This window comes from Scyliorhinus canicula, chromosome 13 (assembly GCF_902713615.1).
Source record: "Scyliorhinus canicula chromosome 13, sScyCan1.1, whole genome shotgun sequence".
Classification (NCBI taxonomy): domain Eukaryota; kingdom Metazoa; phylum Chordata; class Chondrichthyes; order Carcharhiniformes; family Scyliorhinidae; genus Scyliorhinus; species Scyliorhinus canicula.
Genome location: NC_052158.1, coordinates 83299137 through 83315270, shown reverse-complemented (window position 1 = coordinate 83315270; position 16134 = coordinate 83299137). Strand labels below are relative to the sequence as shown.

Below are 16134 nucleotides of genomic sequence, written 5' to 3'. Positions count from 1 at the left end.
GCGCGTCCACTTAACCATGTTTTCGCGGGTTAAATGCGCTCTATCTAGCTGTCCGAAAACTGCGCTGAAGTGAATCCACAGCCTTCCTGCGAATGCTGTGGGGTGTTCAGATCTCTTCTGCCTGCACTTATTCAAGCCTTCTACGGGGTCACCTCTATTGTACCCGATGGCATCTAAAATAGCAGTGTGCATCTCCTCTAGGCTGCCTCCTGCCACGTTTTGTGGGTCGGGGAGGGCTGCCACTACACTCTGGTCTAAGCTCAACACGGTGAGCTTAACCTGCTCTCTCTCAACCAGGCCGTACATGGTAGCCTGCTGTTTTACTTTAGCGAAGAACTGGTGGGGGTCTGCGGTGGGGAGGAACGGAGTGATCTTTTCACAAGCGTCCCTTAGCTGGGTTACTGTTAAAGGGGTGGTGTAAGTTATGTCTGGGGCGCCTTCTGATTCGGCTTTCCTCTGTGTGGTTACGGGATTCATGGGTGCGGTTATGATCTGAGCTGTGGGGGGTTGGGGTGCCTGTCGTTTCTGCTGAGCTGCGGGCGCACATGTTCCCTGAACATAACGCTGCGCTGTCTCGCTTAATTCCTGCCAATCTGGGGCGTTTTCCCCATCTAACTGAGCTCCAAAGGTGCTTTGGAAGCCATTCTGCACCGAAAGCAGAGATTGCAGTTCCGCAATCTGTTTCCTGCATTTCGCGTGGTCAACTGTGCTTTGTCTTTGTTCGGTCGTTGCAGCGTGGAGTGCTCTCAAAGCTGCTTTGAGATCCGAACATTGCCTCTGCAATGCCTCCACCTGCTTCTCCGATTCCTGTCTTATCAGAACGGCACGTTGCACGTCCTGATAGGCTTTCTCATACTGGGTCTGGGAGCTGTTCAGATGAGCTAGACAAGACTGGTGAGCCCTCTTGGCATCATCCACCTCTCTACCCTTCTCTGCCAACTTCCCTTTAAGATCCAGGTTTTCTTTCTCGATGTCCCTGACATCGACCTTACTCATTCGGTTCCTTTCCTCTAAATCTGCCCGGAGCGTCCTGATAACCTCCTCTGCGCCTCGCAACTGTGCCAAGCAGGACACAATCGCCATCGGCTTGCGTGCTTTACTTAAACTCTTTTTGTGTATCTGAGAGAGGTTCTCCCACCAAGTATGACCTATACTTCCGGGACCTGTCTCCTCATTTGCACAAAACTCTTTCCAAAGGGGCCATCCCTTTCCTTGTAAATATTTGCGGAGTTCCAGCTCCCACGTGGGACACTGGCCTACTCTGCTACTGCTGCTGGTCGCTGCGACCACAAACTTTGCTGGATCCATCAGACGTTCCATTGCCTGCATGGCCATTTCCTCTGACTCTCTTTTTATAATTTGGAACAGGGGGTTGCTGGGGTGGTGTTTCGTAAAAAGGGTACGGCTTACGCTATTTTCCGATCACAAAACTACCGAAAGTTTGTCGCAACAAAAAGCTTTCAGTTTTACCTTACAGCCCTGTTAGTACGCATGCACTAAAACACACTTCCGAATTTCGCTTATTATTTTGAACACCTTGAATACTTGTGATCTCTTTATTTCTCTGCAATTTGGAGTTCTAATTCAAATTTCAGGGTCCTGGACACTGTGGTGTTTCCACTTACAACAGGGTCCCGGCGGATGTCGCCACTAAATGTTGCACGTTTTACTATGGGCGTAAAACGCGTTTATTGGAGTGTATTAACACGCCTCCGAGTTCGACGTGTGCTTAACACTGCTAGGCTCTGTTCTATGTAATTATTTAAGCTCTGGAGTCGCCAGCTGCCGTATAGGCAACGTCACAAGTATTCCAAGGTCAAATTCAAAGTAATAAAGACGATACACCGATTAGTCAAGTTCAAACGATCAATATTTATTATACCGTTAATAATAAATACTCATGCACACACACTAAGAGACTAAGCTACAACTAAACATAAGCAAACAGAATACTTATCTAACAGGAACAGGCAAGGTCAGAGAACGAGGCCTTCGTCCTGGTTTTGTCTGCAGCCTTCAGCAAGCGTTCTGGCACTTGGGAGTCTAGTGGGCTTGGATCGCGTAGCGAGCGTTGAACTTACGGTTTCGGCGGCTGGTGCTCAACGGCTGGAGTCAGGATACCAGGTGTCAGTCGGGGCCGGAGCACAGGTTTAACAGACCGGACAACACGAGGTCCCTATCTTTTATAGGGGTTCCGTTGTCCTTCCCTCTTCTCGGGCGGGCTCTACCTATTGGATCAATTTCTTATCGATACTGGATTAATTCCCCAATGCGAGGGGGTCTCCGTGATGGAGGGGGCGTTTCTTATGTCCTTTTGTTCGGAGGTTTCTGGTGCCTCGATGTCTGGGTCTTGATTGGAATGTGTCCATTCAGAACCAAATGTATCTATTGTGTGGGTGTTCAAGTCTGATGGCCTCATTAGCATGCAAAGCGTTTTGCCATTTGCACCTAGCTAAGGTCTCTTCACCTGAGCCCAAACTGGTTTCTGCTACTGCAGAATGCAAACTGCTCTTTGCAGACTGCTGTTCTGGCTGAACTGTCTGTTTCCCAGCAGCCTTCCATTTTAGTTTGGCTCAGTGTCCATTTTGCGTGGCCAGCATGGCTACACAACAACAGCAGCTAATCGCGTGTAAAGAAGATGGATTGATACAGAGGTGGTTATTTATAGTTGCTTCATTAAGCTGACAGCAGAACTTACACATTGTCTCACTTTTGCGAGGCATATTTGCAAACCGGCAGTTTAATCATTTTGTTGCTAGGCTGCAGTAGTTAAGCAATATTTTTTGGATTTGTTTATTTTTTAATTTAAATACAATAGGCTTCTAAGAGACAAGGAAACTAGAGTTCTGAAATATATTCCAAAGGGAGTGATATATTATTAAGTTTCGATTGAACTGATCTTTGTCAGATAAAGAAAGTATTCAAGTTTAGGAATACCACACAATGACAAATTACAGTTGCATTAAGTGGTTTTAAAAGGTAAGCAATGGATTTAATACATTGTTAATAGCTGCCTAGTAGTAGTTTAAACCAAGGTTTTTCAAACTGGGGTTCAAGACTTGCGGTGGGTCGCGGGCGGATGTTGGCAGGGTCGCCGAATGGTTGGTTGCGGCATTCCCGATCTCGAGAGAAGCGGCCGACATCCGTGATCAGTTTTTCGGAATACCGGCAGCGACCACCTTTTAAGCTGAGAATGCTGTCTGCCACCAGCCTTTAAATGCAAATTCTGGAGTCTTCCCGCCAGAAGCAATGGCCGGTCACGTGCTTGGCACGTACATTGATGTCACGAGCCATGTACGTCCATGCTTTGGGCGCAAAATCATGGAGGAGAGATTCCTCCATTTTGCAGCTACCCGCAAGCGAGCAACAGGGCTGCAAAGAGATGAAGATGGGTAATTTTGTAATAAGGAAGAGAGGGCTGGAGACACAAACAGACCAGGATCTCACAACTGAATCCGCTGAAGAGAACTGTTCAGGAGACAGAGCAGTGCTGGTGTGAGTTGTGTACAGAACTCCAGGGCCTCTGATGACTAACCCAGTAAGAATAAACTGAAATCAGGAACAAAGCAATATCAAGATAATTTTTTGAGGTGTGACTTTGTTAATTGTGCCAATGCAAATTAGGATGCAAAGCCCATGTGTGTTATATGGAGGGAAGTACTGGCAAATGAGAGTTGGATGCTAACTATATCTTACCTTGCAGACATCTTTTCAATTCTAAACAAACTGAACCTCAAATTGCAAGGGAAGGATGATGATTATTTTTGATACTGAAGAAACAGATGCTTTCTAAAAGTCATCGAAAGTTTGGCAAGTATGTGCACAAGCCAAAACTACTACAGCAAACATCGATGACTCTATGACATCTTCCCCATGCTGCCATGACACATCAAATAAAACAGTGTTAGTAAGGGAACTGGCAATAGACTGTTGAGCCGTATTCAGATCCATCTGCCTATGCTGATCAGCAGTTTTTGTTGCTACTTCTCAGAGGAGAAGTTTGAGATTGATAAGAACAATCTTTTTTAGTGCCACAAGTAGGCTTGCATTAACACTGCAATGAAGTTACTGTGGAAATCCTTTAGTGGTCACAGTGAAAATCCTGTAGTCGCCACAGTGTAAGTACAGTTGGAATGACAATCTGACTCAGTTGCCTGTCCGTGTACACAGAGGGAGAATTCAGAATGTCCAAATCACCGAGAAGAGATGGGGTAAAAAACCTGTTGCGTTTGAGACCCCAGAGTCAATTATTAACACAGCTAAGTTCAAATGAAGAGACTAAACGTCTGTGCCTCACCTGCGACAGCACATTAAAAACACGCCACAAGGCCATGAGGCTGTCAGCATTCTGGAGTAGTACCTCCGAGGAGTAACCAGGCTGAGTAAAAAAAGCATTCTGTTGCAATTGCCCTTCACAACGACCTACATGTGTGAGGTTGGAATTTCCGTCCTCACAAAGATGAAGACAGCACAAAGGAACCAGCTGAACTCTGCACCTGATATGCACATTATCTGTGAACCTGATTGGAGTGAGATCATGAGGACGAAGCAGGCTCACCTGTCACATTAAAGGTGAGCAAAAATGGTGTTTGACAAAGGTGGGCCGGGATGGGTCACAAAGGTCGGCCGATTGGTAAAAGTGGGTTCCGTGAAAAAAAGTTTGAAAAACACTGGTTTCGAGAAAAAGGAACATTAAAAATCCCCAAACAAACACTTCCCTGCTTATGAACTATAACTTCCATTGTAGTGGCAATTGAGTCAGATTGTCATTCCAATTGTACTTTTTCACCTGCAAATCTAGCCACTCCTATTTCACCTTACTGTCCAACACAAGCCGATGAATTCTGTGCAGCGCAGCGGGTTCCTGAAGCCTACAATTGAGGAGGCGCAGTCGAAGGTAAGTAAGCTGTGCGCCTCTTTTTTAGCTTTTAGTTGAAAGGTCCAACCACTTTGAGAAGCCAGGAAGAAGGTGCGTATGTAATGGTTAGTGGGGGAAGTAGGTTAAGTCGTCAATGGGAGGATGGGTCAGGTGGTAGTGGGAGTGTTGTGTGGTCAGTGGGTGGTTGAGTTGGATACTCAGTGGAAGGTGCGTGAGTGGTTAGTGGGGGGGGGGGGGATGTCATATGGTTCGCCAGGGGTGGGGTAGTTGGGGGATTTGGGGGGGGTAGAGGGGAGAGTGTCCCATGGGGTTGGGGAATCTCCTGAGTGTGGGGAATGGGAGCTGGGCGTCAGGGTGGATCAATATAATAATTCCCAGAAGTTCAAAGTGGTTTTAATTCTCCTAACTTTTTCTGGGTAATTATTGATGTAAGACAGTCGGGACCATCCAAAGATAGAAATTTGAACAGCATTATTGGATGGTTCTCATTGCAGGTCAATTGCCAAAGGGAAGCTTGAAGTTCCAGGCTGATTGCTGTGCAATCATTACAAGGAATTTCCAGGATACTGGTGGCAGGGTAAGGGGCTGGAGTTGGTGGGTGAACTTTCCCAGAACACCTTTGAGGTAACTCCCCACATCACAGTGCTCAGAGGTTATGGGCCAATGTCTCTGAGACTTCAGCTCCCAGGTCTTGCTGTCTCTCTCTTTCTTGGAAGACTTATTCTGTAAAGGACCAAAGCACCTGGCCAGGATTCTCCATTTAGGAGACTATGGGCGGGATTCTCCGTTGCCCGGTGCCGATATTGTAACAGGTGGCAGCGGGCTGTGTCCAGCGCCGTCACACTCGGCCGGGAGCCGTGGCACTGGCCGGATGGGTTTTCGCGAGGACTGGTGGGGGATGGCCTGTGGGGCCGTCTTTGGCAGGTCGGGTACGCGCACGGCTGGCACCATGTTGTACGGCGTGACCACTGCAGGTCATCGTTGTACGCATGCACGACCAGGGAGCAGCCCATCTTTGGCACGGGAGCGGTGAGTGTTCAGCGCCGCTTTTGGCATTGTAAAACATCTGGAAAATCTCCGTTTCAGCCAGCATTTAGCCACTGAAACAGAGAATCCAGCTCCATGTTCTCCCACTGGAAATAAATTGGAACTGATTTGTCCTGCTGGTAGCAAAATCAGAAAACAATTAATTATCCCTTGCCATGCAAATTTATGAGGGATTCACGAGGGAATCTCGATGTCAGGTCCCATGATTGGCCACCGATCCCCCCTTCATCAAAAGCAGCTCCCCACCACGCACCCCCCCCCCCCCCCCCACTCTAATTGCATCATGAATCAGTTCCCCACCCCTGGATTTTCTGGATCCCCGCTCTCCTAAGTACCGGGGTGCCCCCTATCAACCATTTGACCATTTCAAAGAGAGTTAAGTGCATTCCAGTCACCTGCCCCCTTCACACTTGAGTGATTTTGAAGTGCTCAGCTGGAAATTGACAGCACTTAACTCTTTGAAGTGGTTGATGTTTATGAACATTGTGGTCAGAGCACTTCAGAGATATTGAACCATGAAAAAGGAGAATGAAGCAAGGCTGACAACTATGTTTTGGAAGCTGGTAATCAGAACCCACTACGGAAAATTAATGAATGGCTTGCAGCTCAAGCATCTGAGGGGTTTAAACACAGATCACTGGTTTACTCTTTCCAGGTGTTGACACGTGATATCAACTGTGTCTGAACCCAGATGAATGTTACAACAGTAATCTTTCTCACTTACCCTTGTCTGGACTGCTCTTTAGCTTCCTGGTTTGTGGGGGATCCCTTTATTTAGAAGGTTTATATGGTGGATCCCTATATTCAGGGGTTTTCTGGGGGGGCCCCTATTTAGGGGGTCTATCAGGGGGTCACTTTATTAGGAGGTCTCTGGAGGGGCATGGGGGGTCTGTTGGGGGTGGGGTGGGCAGGTCTGGCATTATGGGGGGGGTGGGGGGAGGAGGTCCTTGGGTGGACATTGGGGACAATTCCCTTAAGGAGTCACCCTCTTGTCGTACGGCAAGGTCCACCATGTAGGACAATACTGGTAAAACCAGTAGTTATCCCCGGCCACGTGATTCTCGGCCCAGAGGACTGGAGAATCAAGCGGGCAGGGAGTTTCAGGGGCCCGGCTCACTAAGTGGACACGAATGGGTCATTAGGACCCATTTGCATCTATCTGCATCCTCTCACTGGCGCATGGGCGCAAACCACGATCCGCTGTCAGCGAGGGGCTGGAGCATCGGCGCTGATCCGGTTTTTACCCCTGATGCCCGCATCAGAATACCGCTACCGGCTGCAGACGGCAGTGAATCCAGGTAAGCATCTCTTCTCTCACTGCACCAAATAACTTCACTCATCAAATTCCCAAGTTCAGTACTCTATCCAGCAGGACTCTGCCGAGTTGCTTTCCGTACTCGTGGAGATATGCATATACGAACATCAAGAAACTTCTCTACTTCTTGGTAACAGTGTCAGCTATTAAAATTCCTTGGTTAGTTACAGCATGCTGTCTTATCCCTGTTGCTACGAATTGGTGGGTAAATAAAATGAAAATAAATGCTTGTATTTGCAACAGCCAATTTGTTCACATAAAGTTTCTACACTATAGTGATATTGATGGAGGAACATATCGAAAGAGTGGGAAGATTTTATTATTTTAGCCATTCCTACCAAGATCGTAGGACCATTCTTTTGGAATGTTTTCACTATGTTTAGAATTGCATTAATAAATAGGAACACGCAAAACTCTTACTCCTTCAGACTTAGATGTACCCTTGTGTTGCACCAGTGTGACATTTCCAACTCCTACACGAGTTATCTTTGTGATACCGCAAGGCGAGATGGGCGAATTGCTGCTGATTGTTACTGGACTATGAGCAGTTTTGCACTAAGAAGGATTATTTCCTAAATATTGGGGTAAGACGGGACATTTGATTTATTGCACGGGCTTTCAGTTGTGGTTTGTGGCCCTTGTGGGATTCATGAGCTTATTGAAGAACATCTGTGAAGTCAGCTGGTCTCTGGCACCTGTAGCTGACTAGGCTGTAAGACTCGTGATTTCTGTCTTCAATAATTTTCTGTATTTGTTGATTTGCTAACACATTGGGGATAATTTTGCCCCAACCTGTCTGATGGGAAACTAATGGGAAACTAAACTCTGATCAGCCACACGTTTTACACTCCTCTCGATTTCCATTACCATTAGAGTTTGCTTCTGTTGCTCTTTGCTGATAAAAAATGTTCCCTGCAGTAATATCACTCTTCCTTTGAGTGGATGAAGTTGCCTTTTAAATTTAAAAATGTAATGAGCCCAAATTTCCCTCGAGATAATGGTTTAAAAGTGTCTTACTCTCAGGAGGGCCCATGTGGAAATTGGGATCGGGCCTTTCTCAACCTAGCACCATGCTCATTTGAAAAGCAGCAAGGTGCATAATGTGTCAGTCTACTAATGTTTGAACATTTACACTACTTAGAAAATTAGGTGAAGGTTATATGATATATTGCCTTCACAGTATTTGTTTTGAGAGCAAATGACAGACACTCCGAAGTGAATATTTGCAATATTCATGGCAGCTAACAATATTGAAGCCTTTAATCATTTCCTCTCTTTAAATAGCACCCGCAAGAGAATATGTTTCACTGCAGTGTCCTGTATGATGAAGATTCGGTCTACGCCCCATTCCGAACCGGGATGCAACTGGAAGAGGATGTAAAAATTTACCTGGATGAACAGGTTGAGTTGATCAATGTCCCGGTGCCCCAGTTCAGAGGAGGGGACGCTGCTGATATCATCCATGACTTCCAGCGGGTGAGTTACTAAGCTAGTTACAAATTGTAAGTGAATGAGTATTAAAAAATGTTTTGAAAATTCAATAAGAAAACAAAAGTTAAATTATTACTTAGGTAGTGTATGATGTGACTTGCTTGAATTCAAACACACTTTTGTAATTTTGTGGCCATATTCGCCACGGGCGCAAACGACGATATGGGCGCAAAATCTCATTAGAGTCAGGAAACGAGATCTCACCGGCAATGTCTCGTTTCCCAATTTTCCCTGCTCTTCACTGGTGGCAGAACAAACATATCCATATATTTCACCATGTGATCCCGTCTCACTGAATATTCATACAACAGGGGTGGGATTCCCTGGTGTGCCAGCCATGTTTTCCTGCGTGGTGTGCCCTCGCTTGGCAGCGGGATCCTCTGTACCAGCAGCGGGCCAATGGGATTTCGCATTGTGGCCACCCCACGCCATCGGGAAACTCACTGGCATGGGTGTGCTGCCGGCGGTGCGGAGGATACAGCTGACCGAGAATTACGCTGCAGGTCTTTAAAAACAGTATTCAGTCGCTGGGGGTGGGTGTGGCCGGTTTGAGAGGGGGGGGGGGGGGGGTGAAATACCCAGGCACTGCCTCCCTAGTCCTGTCCTTAATACAGGTTTGCAATGCATCCCTGACAATGCCATCCTGGCAGTACTGGGGGCAGTGCCAAGGATGGGTCCTCTGGGGAGTCCCATTGTGTGGTGGGGTCCCTTATTTGAGTTGTGGGGCTGCTGGTGCCTGTGAAGGGGGGAATTGTCCCTGATACAGGTGCAGTGGTGTGGGGTTGGGGGAAACGGCCCCCAATAATTGTGTGGTGGGGTGGGGAAGAGAGCCCCTGATACCTCTGAGGTGGGGAGGATGGGAAGAGATGCTTTTGTGTGGGGGGAGGGTCCTCTATGTCTGTGGGAGGGGGAGGAAGAATTTATATTTAGTGTAAACCGGTGCACACTCTAAAGATGTGGAGTCAGCCTTGCTGGCTCTATCAGGCCCCGCCCCACCAGACTCAGCGCATAAACCACGCCCCATATTTCTTTGCACCAAATCTGGGGCGAAATTCTCCGACCCCACGCAGGGTCGGAGAATAGGCATGAAGCGCCGTTCTTTCCGCTCCCGCAGGTTTTTGAATTCTCCCGCCGGTCATAAACCGGCGTTGTGCAAATCCCGCCGGCAGCCTGTGAAAACAGCTGGCGCCGGCGGGATTTCATTTTTTTTAAACTTACCTCAAATCTCCGGCCCGGATGGGCCGAAGTCCCGCCGCTGGGAGGCCTTCTCCCGCCGCCGAGGTTTAAACCACCTCTGGAACGGCGGGCTCAGTGGCGCGAGCAGGCCCCCGGGGTCCTGGGGGGGCGGGGGGCGATCGGACCCGGGGGGGTGCCCCCACGGAGGCCTGGCCCACGATCGGGGCCCCCCGCTCACTCCGCGGGGCAGTGCCGTGGGGGCACTCTTTCTCCTTCCGCGCCGCCATGGCCTCCGCCATGGCGGACGCGGAGGAGAACCCCGCATCACGCATGCGCCGGCAGTGACGTCAGCGGCCAGCTGCCGCTGACGTCACTGCCGGCGCATGCGCCGACCGCCGAAAGCCTTTCGGCCAGCCCCGCTTCCGACTGCGCCGGGTGTTTGCGCCAGTCTTCTGGTGCAAACTGCTCCGGCGCGGGGCTGGCCCCCAAAGGTGGGGAGAATTCCCCACCTTTGGGGAGGCGCGACCCCTGAGTGGTTGGCGCCACTCCCCTACGCCGGCACCCTCCGTCACGCCGGGTAGGGGAGAATCCAGCCCCTGGTGTGAAAACTCAGCTGTGCATCAGCAGAGAAGCTCTCCGGTTTTCAGTCAGAGCCTAACACTCTAACAAATTTTGGTAAAATTCTGTCCACTCTCTGATCATTTGGCCAGCACGGTAGCACAAGTGATTAGCACTGCAGCTTCACAATGCCAGGGTCCCAGGTTCGATTCCCTGCTGGGTCACTGTCTGTGCAGAGTCTGCACATTCTCCCAGTGTCTGCGTGGTTTTCTTCCAGGCTCAGGTTTCCTCCCACAGTCCAAAGATGTGCAGGTTAGGCGGATTGGCCATGATAAATTGCCCTTAGTATACAAAAAAGGTTGGGACCGGTTATTGGGTTATGGGGATAGGGTGGAAGTGAGGGCTTAAGTGGGTCGGTGCAGACTCGATGGGCCGAATGGCCTTCTTCTGCACTGTATGTTCTATGTTCTATTATGCTAGGGTTATTAATGGTACTTTGAGTACTCTGTGACTTAGTGGAAAGATACAGATGCGCCCATACCATTTTCGACCCTTTGGCCCCTCATAATGTCAGGTGATTCCTCATAGGAGGAAGGGAAAAAAAATCAAAGAGTTAGCTTGCTCCAGAGAACCTAACAGAAGCTGGTTTCAGATCATCATTCAGGGGACACCACTTTGCTGACTGGCCTGTTATTGTTCTTCAGCCTTGTTAGTAACTGAGGCTTGCGGTGAAGCCCCTTCTTGATATTTCCTGTGTGGAGAAAAACACAAGTTGAGGCCGAAAACTAATTAAAGTGAAACTGCGAGGATTTGTTACTCCCTCCTTGACAATACAAAAAACAGGTGCTATTTGTAGTTGCCCACTTACCTTGGTTTGTGTTGCTGACTATTGAATCTCAGGAGCACTTAAGTGTGTGGTAACACTGGATGGATTTTCTGTCCAATAATTAAGTTCTGCGCTGGGAGGGTGCTTTTTAGAATCCGAAGTGGAGTCCAGATTTCCATGCGGGGAAAAGGAGAGATTATTTTCACAGTAGGAACTACATTTGTTTTTGTTTGCAGAGGCTGACTGCTTACCATGACATCTCTCTGGATAAATGCTACGTAATTGAACTGAACACCACCATTGTAATGCCCCCTCGCAATCTCTGGGAACTGCTGGTCAACGTGAAGGTAAATCATCTTTTGTCCTTTTAAGATTTACTAACAGATTAAATGGAATGCTGTATGAATAGGAAATATTCTGTTTTGTAATAATAGAATAGATTTTCAACTTAGTGCGTGGAACTTTAAATGAGCGCTTTTGATAATAGATAGCTGATCTACAATGGCAGTTTTACATTGGGCTGTAAATTGAAAATCTGCAGAAGATCCAAGGATTAAAAGCGTACCATGTGATTTGTAGCACAAAATGTTAATACATTTGATTGAAATTCCTTTGTTTATTACTTTAACAATGGTATTGACCTGCTTATTTTAAATGCAATTTTAACTCTCAGATTATTTCACTCCTTGCCTTATCTGTTATGGTTCTTCGGCCCTTCTAGTGAATGATGCTTATGACGAGGTTTCTTGTCAACGTCTCCTATGTGGAGACAAACACAGGATGAGAGACTGCATCAAAATACAATGGTGAAGGAAATTTCTCCCTCGAAAATGCAAAACCATGGGGGCAGCACGGTGGCGCATTTGTTAGCACTGATGCATCACGGCACTGAGGGCCCAGTTCGATCCTGGCTCTTTGCACATTCCCCCCGTGTTTGCTTGGGTTTCACCGCTGCAACCCAAAGATGTGCAGGTTGATTGGTCACGCTTAAATTGCCCCTTTATTGGAAAAAATGAATTGGGTACTCTAAATTTATTTAAAAAAAATAAAATGCAAAACCATGTACTAACTGGAGAACAAACTGTCCTAATGTGCAGATCTTTGAAAATCTGAGTTAACAATCACATTATTAATCCTTGCAGAAGGGGACCTACCTGCCACAGACATATGTTATTCAGGAGGAGATGGAAGTCACAGAACAGGTCAGCAACATGCAGCAACTGGGTACCTTTATCCACCGGTTGTGCAATGGAAAGGAAATATACAAGCTGAAACGCAGGAATGTAAAGAGAGGTAAGCTCTGTATGTGAATTTTCCATCTGATCCAACATGAATGGTGTTCATCTGAGACACGAGTGCTGAACTGATCTCACCTGACAACAGAATTTCTTTAAGGAGCTAAGTGCAATTTAATCTTAGCCCTTTTCTCTGCAATAGTAATAGCTCCACTATTATGTGAGACTGTAATTGCGAAATCTGCTGAAACCCATTCAAATACAGTCAACAGTACCATCCACCACTGATTCAATGTCTGATTACAAGGCTGTGACCGAAAAGAGGTGCAATTTGACTGAAACCTTAGAGTCAAACTCCACAATGAAACCCCCAGAATTGGAAATAATGAGCAGTAGAGAAGTGAAACTGATTGGAGCTTGACTGTACCTAATAGGGACAGTACGATACTTGTGAGCTGACACACCGTGTCTCACTGTGACCTAAAAATACTAATCAGTCAGACTGGTTTGAGCCCCCAAGTGAGTAAATATCATTCTTGTAATTACACTGAAAGAAGCTGACACTTATCAAGTGAAGCAGGAAAAGCCATTACTTAAGGCTGAATTCACAGTTCTAAGAGAAAAGTAAGAAATTTTATGAAAAGGCAATATAAAGAGATTGTGTTATCCAGCAGCAAGGTCTCGCAAGTAAAAATAGTTATTGGTCTAGTTTGCATTATCAAATCCTCATGTTGCTCTGACCAGACAGAAACTTATGGGGCTGGATTCTCCGGTCACCGACGGCGAAATTGCGTTTGGCAATCGGCCGGATATTCAAAGTTCCTGACCAAACCAGGGACGTCACTGCTTTTGCGATGCTACTCCCCCTCCAGAGCGGCGTATCGACGACCTCAGGATATTGCCTGAGGCCCCCCCCCGGTGCTCCGCCCCCGACCAGCCGAGTTCCCGATGGCGTCAGTTTCGTGTGCTATCATCCGTCGGGGACTCGGCGTGGCAGGTGCAGACTCAGTCGAGCGCCGCCACAGTCGGGGGATGGCCGATCCGCAGGCAAGGGGGACTTTACCAGGTGTTGGGGACACTGTTGGGGGGTGGTCCGGAGCTCACACCCCCCACCCACTGTTCGGGGGTGTGAGCCGGCCAAAGGGGGTGGCACTATTTTGCAAGCTGGGTCCGTGACTGGCGGCGGCCATTTTGCATGGTGCGGCCACTGCAGGCGGCCGCCGTGCGCCTGCGTGGCCACGGACGCAGCAATTCTCCGGGCCGTATCGGCAGATAGAGCCGGGTGCTCTACGCTGCCGGCATGCTAGCCCCCAACCACACACAGGATCGGTGGCTGTTTTGCGCCGAATTTTCAGGCGTAAAACACCTCTGTTTTCACGCCGGCGTGAGGACATAGCCTCACAATCGGAGAATCCAGCCCATGAAATCTGGTGCAGCTTCAACACAATGTTCTGTAAGAGTAGATAATAATGTTTTTGGTTAATTATATCATTATAAAAGCTGTGATAAACCACCTCAAAAGAAAATCTAATATGTTGACAGTGTTCCTTTAAATCAATTATACAGAAATAATTATATAAAATATAGTCATGACAATTGCAAAATGAACATGTGCAAAAACAAATTTAGATGTTTAAACAGGAAATGCATTTCTTACTATGGAAAAGCAATCTTGATTGCTTATTTAAAAATATGGAAGCAGTAAAATATTAGGTTCACCTGGTAACTCTTCACTTCCTGGTAATTTGTTCCCTCGTAAATGTTTCTGTCCAAGTTTATCATGGAAAATTCTTAAACTCTTCCCTAGCACCATTGCTGGTGACATTAATAAATTGTGCACAGGCTGCTTCCGTTATAAAAGTGGACATACAAATTTATAATAGAAATAGAAATATGTGGAGAGAATGTTGGATTTTTAAGTGGGGACTGAATTGTATCTGCATTCCCTGATCTAAACAACCCCTGCCAAGTAAGCCTGCTTTGCCTCGGAGTGACTCATAGGTATGGGAAAGGTTGACGATAGTGCAAAATTAATGTTCAATAAATGAAAAACCTTCCTCTCCACGTTGAACAGTTGTCGGACATATGCATTTACAGAATGGACCAGTTACGGTTTCTCTTTCTGTTCCAGCTATCGAAAAGCGTGACGTCAAGCACTGCCAACGCATACGACACTTTGTAAATGTATTTGTGGTTGAAACATCCATCTGCGAAAGGGACTGAAGTCACGAAGCTTACAGTATCTATGTTATTCAAGGCACAGCTGCTTGCAGTTATTCTTGCACACAAGATCAACGATATATTAGTTTCCTACACTCTTGTTCATGTCTTTGTGATGACTCTGCAATCCTGTAATGAAGTGGTTAAAGTTGCATTTTAACATTGCATTAGTTGCTTTTTGCAATCCAACAGCCTTTATGCTGCTGACGAATCATTCAGAGCAGAAAGGGTAACCTCTCTCCCACCTCTTAACACTGCATGGCTGTATCTGTCAAACATCCAAATTAGGAGTATGTACTTCACAGCATATTTCACAAGTTTTAGTTGAAAAGACAGAAGTAACAAAATTAACATTTCGACCAAAATGAGAAAAGAGAAATGTGCACCTGAGCCAAAAATGACTGTTGCGCATATTTATGTTGCAAATGTAGCATAGAAGTAAATGATATGCTTGAAAGAATAAAATTGCTGAATCAAAAGTAGACTCAAATTCTTCTTCATGCCTCCATCTGTGTCTCTGTTTCTTTACTGCAGACTGGGACACTCTGTCAGACATGCTGTGGAAGCAATGTCCATTGTCACATTCTTGGAGAGATTTTTCCTGTTCAGCCCTACCGTGCCAAACCATCCAAAACACTCCAGTGAACCATACTGAGCACACAGTATGTTGATGTTGATGTTCCAAAGAACAGGCACATCATTCATTTTCCTTCTGCATTTCTCATCATGCCCATATACCAGCAGGAAGGAGACACACTTAAGCTGTCACTTACAATTGAAAACCTTATGTTCTGTTTAACATCCAAATTAGGAGTATGTATGTCACAGCATAACTCACAAGTTTCAGTTCAATTACTATTTCGTCCAAAATGAGAAGGGATATGTACACAGGGTGGCACGGTAGCACAGTGGTTAGCACAGTTGCTTCACAGCTCCAGGGTCCCAGGTTTGATTCACAGCTTGGGTCACTGTCTGTGCGAAGTCTGCACTTTCTCCCCCTGTGTGCGTGGGTTTCCTCCGGGTGCTCCGGTTTCCTCCCACAGTCCAAAGATGTGCAGGTTAGGTGGATTGGCCATGATAAATTGCCCTTAGTGTCCAAAAAAAAGGCTAGGTGGGATTACTGACTTACGGGGATAGGGTGGCGGCATAGGCTTGAGTGGGGTGCTCTTTGCAAGGCCCAGCACACACTTGATAGGCCAAATGGCCTCCTTCTGTACTATAAATTCTATGATTCCAAAAGACTGTGCATGTAAAATCTTTGTAAAAGCTCACCTACATGATTCATGGTTACATACTGAAACAAAGGATGTGTTTCAGGATGGCCACAAATCTGCCAATGATGATCTTGTTACTTTTGGAAAATGCAGCAGTGCAGTGACATTAGTTA

At 46.8% G+C, this 16134-nt stretch overlaps 1 protein-coding gene across 1 annotated transcript in view; it reads left to right on the top strand.

Annotated features, from left to right (window-relative positions):
• LOC119975924 (integral membrane protein 2C-like) overlaps positions 1 to 15237 on the top strand; it is an 84937-nt gene extending 69700 nt beyond the window's left edge. The window contains exons 3-6 of the mRNA XM_038815873.1: positions 8526 to 8717; positions 11529 to 11639; positions 12435 to 12585; positions 14659 to 15237. Coding sequence (XP_038671801.1) covers positions 8526 to 8717; positions 11529 to 11639; positions 12435 to 12585; positions 14659 to 14750 — 546 coding nt within the window. The 3' untranslated portion in view covers positions 14751 to 15237. The remainder of the gene's footprint in view (positions 1 to 8525; positions 8718 to 11528; positions 11640 to 12434; positions 12586 to 14658) is intronic.
• Positions 15238 to 16134: the final 897 nt, after the last annotated feature.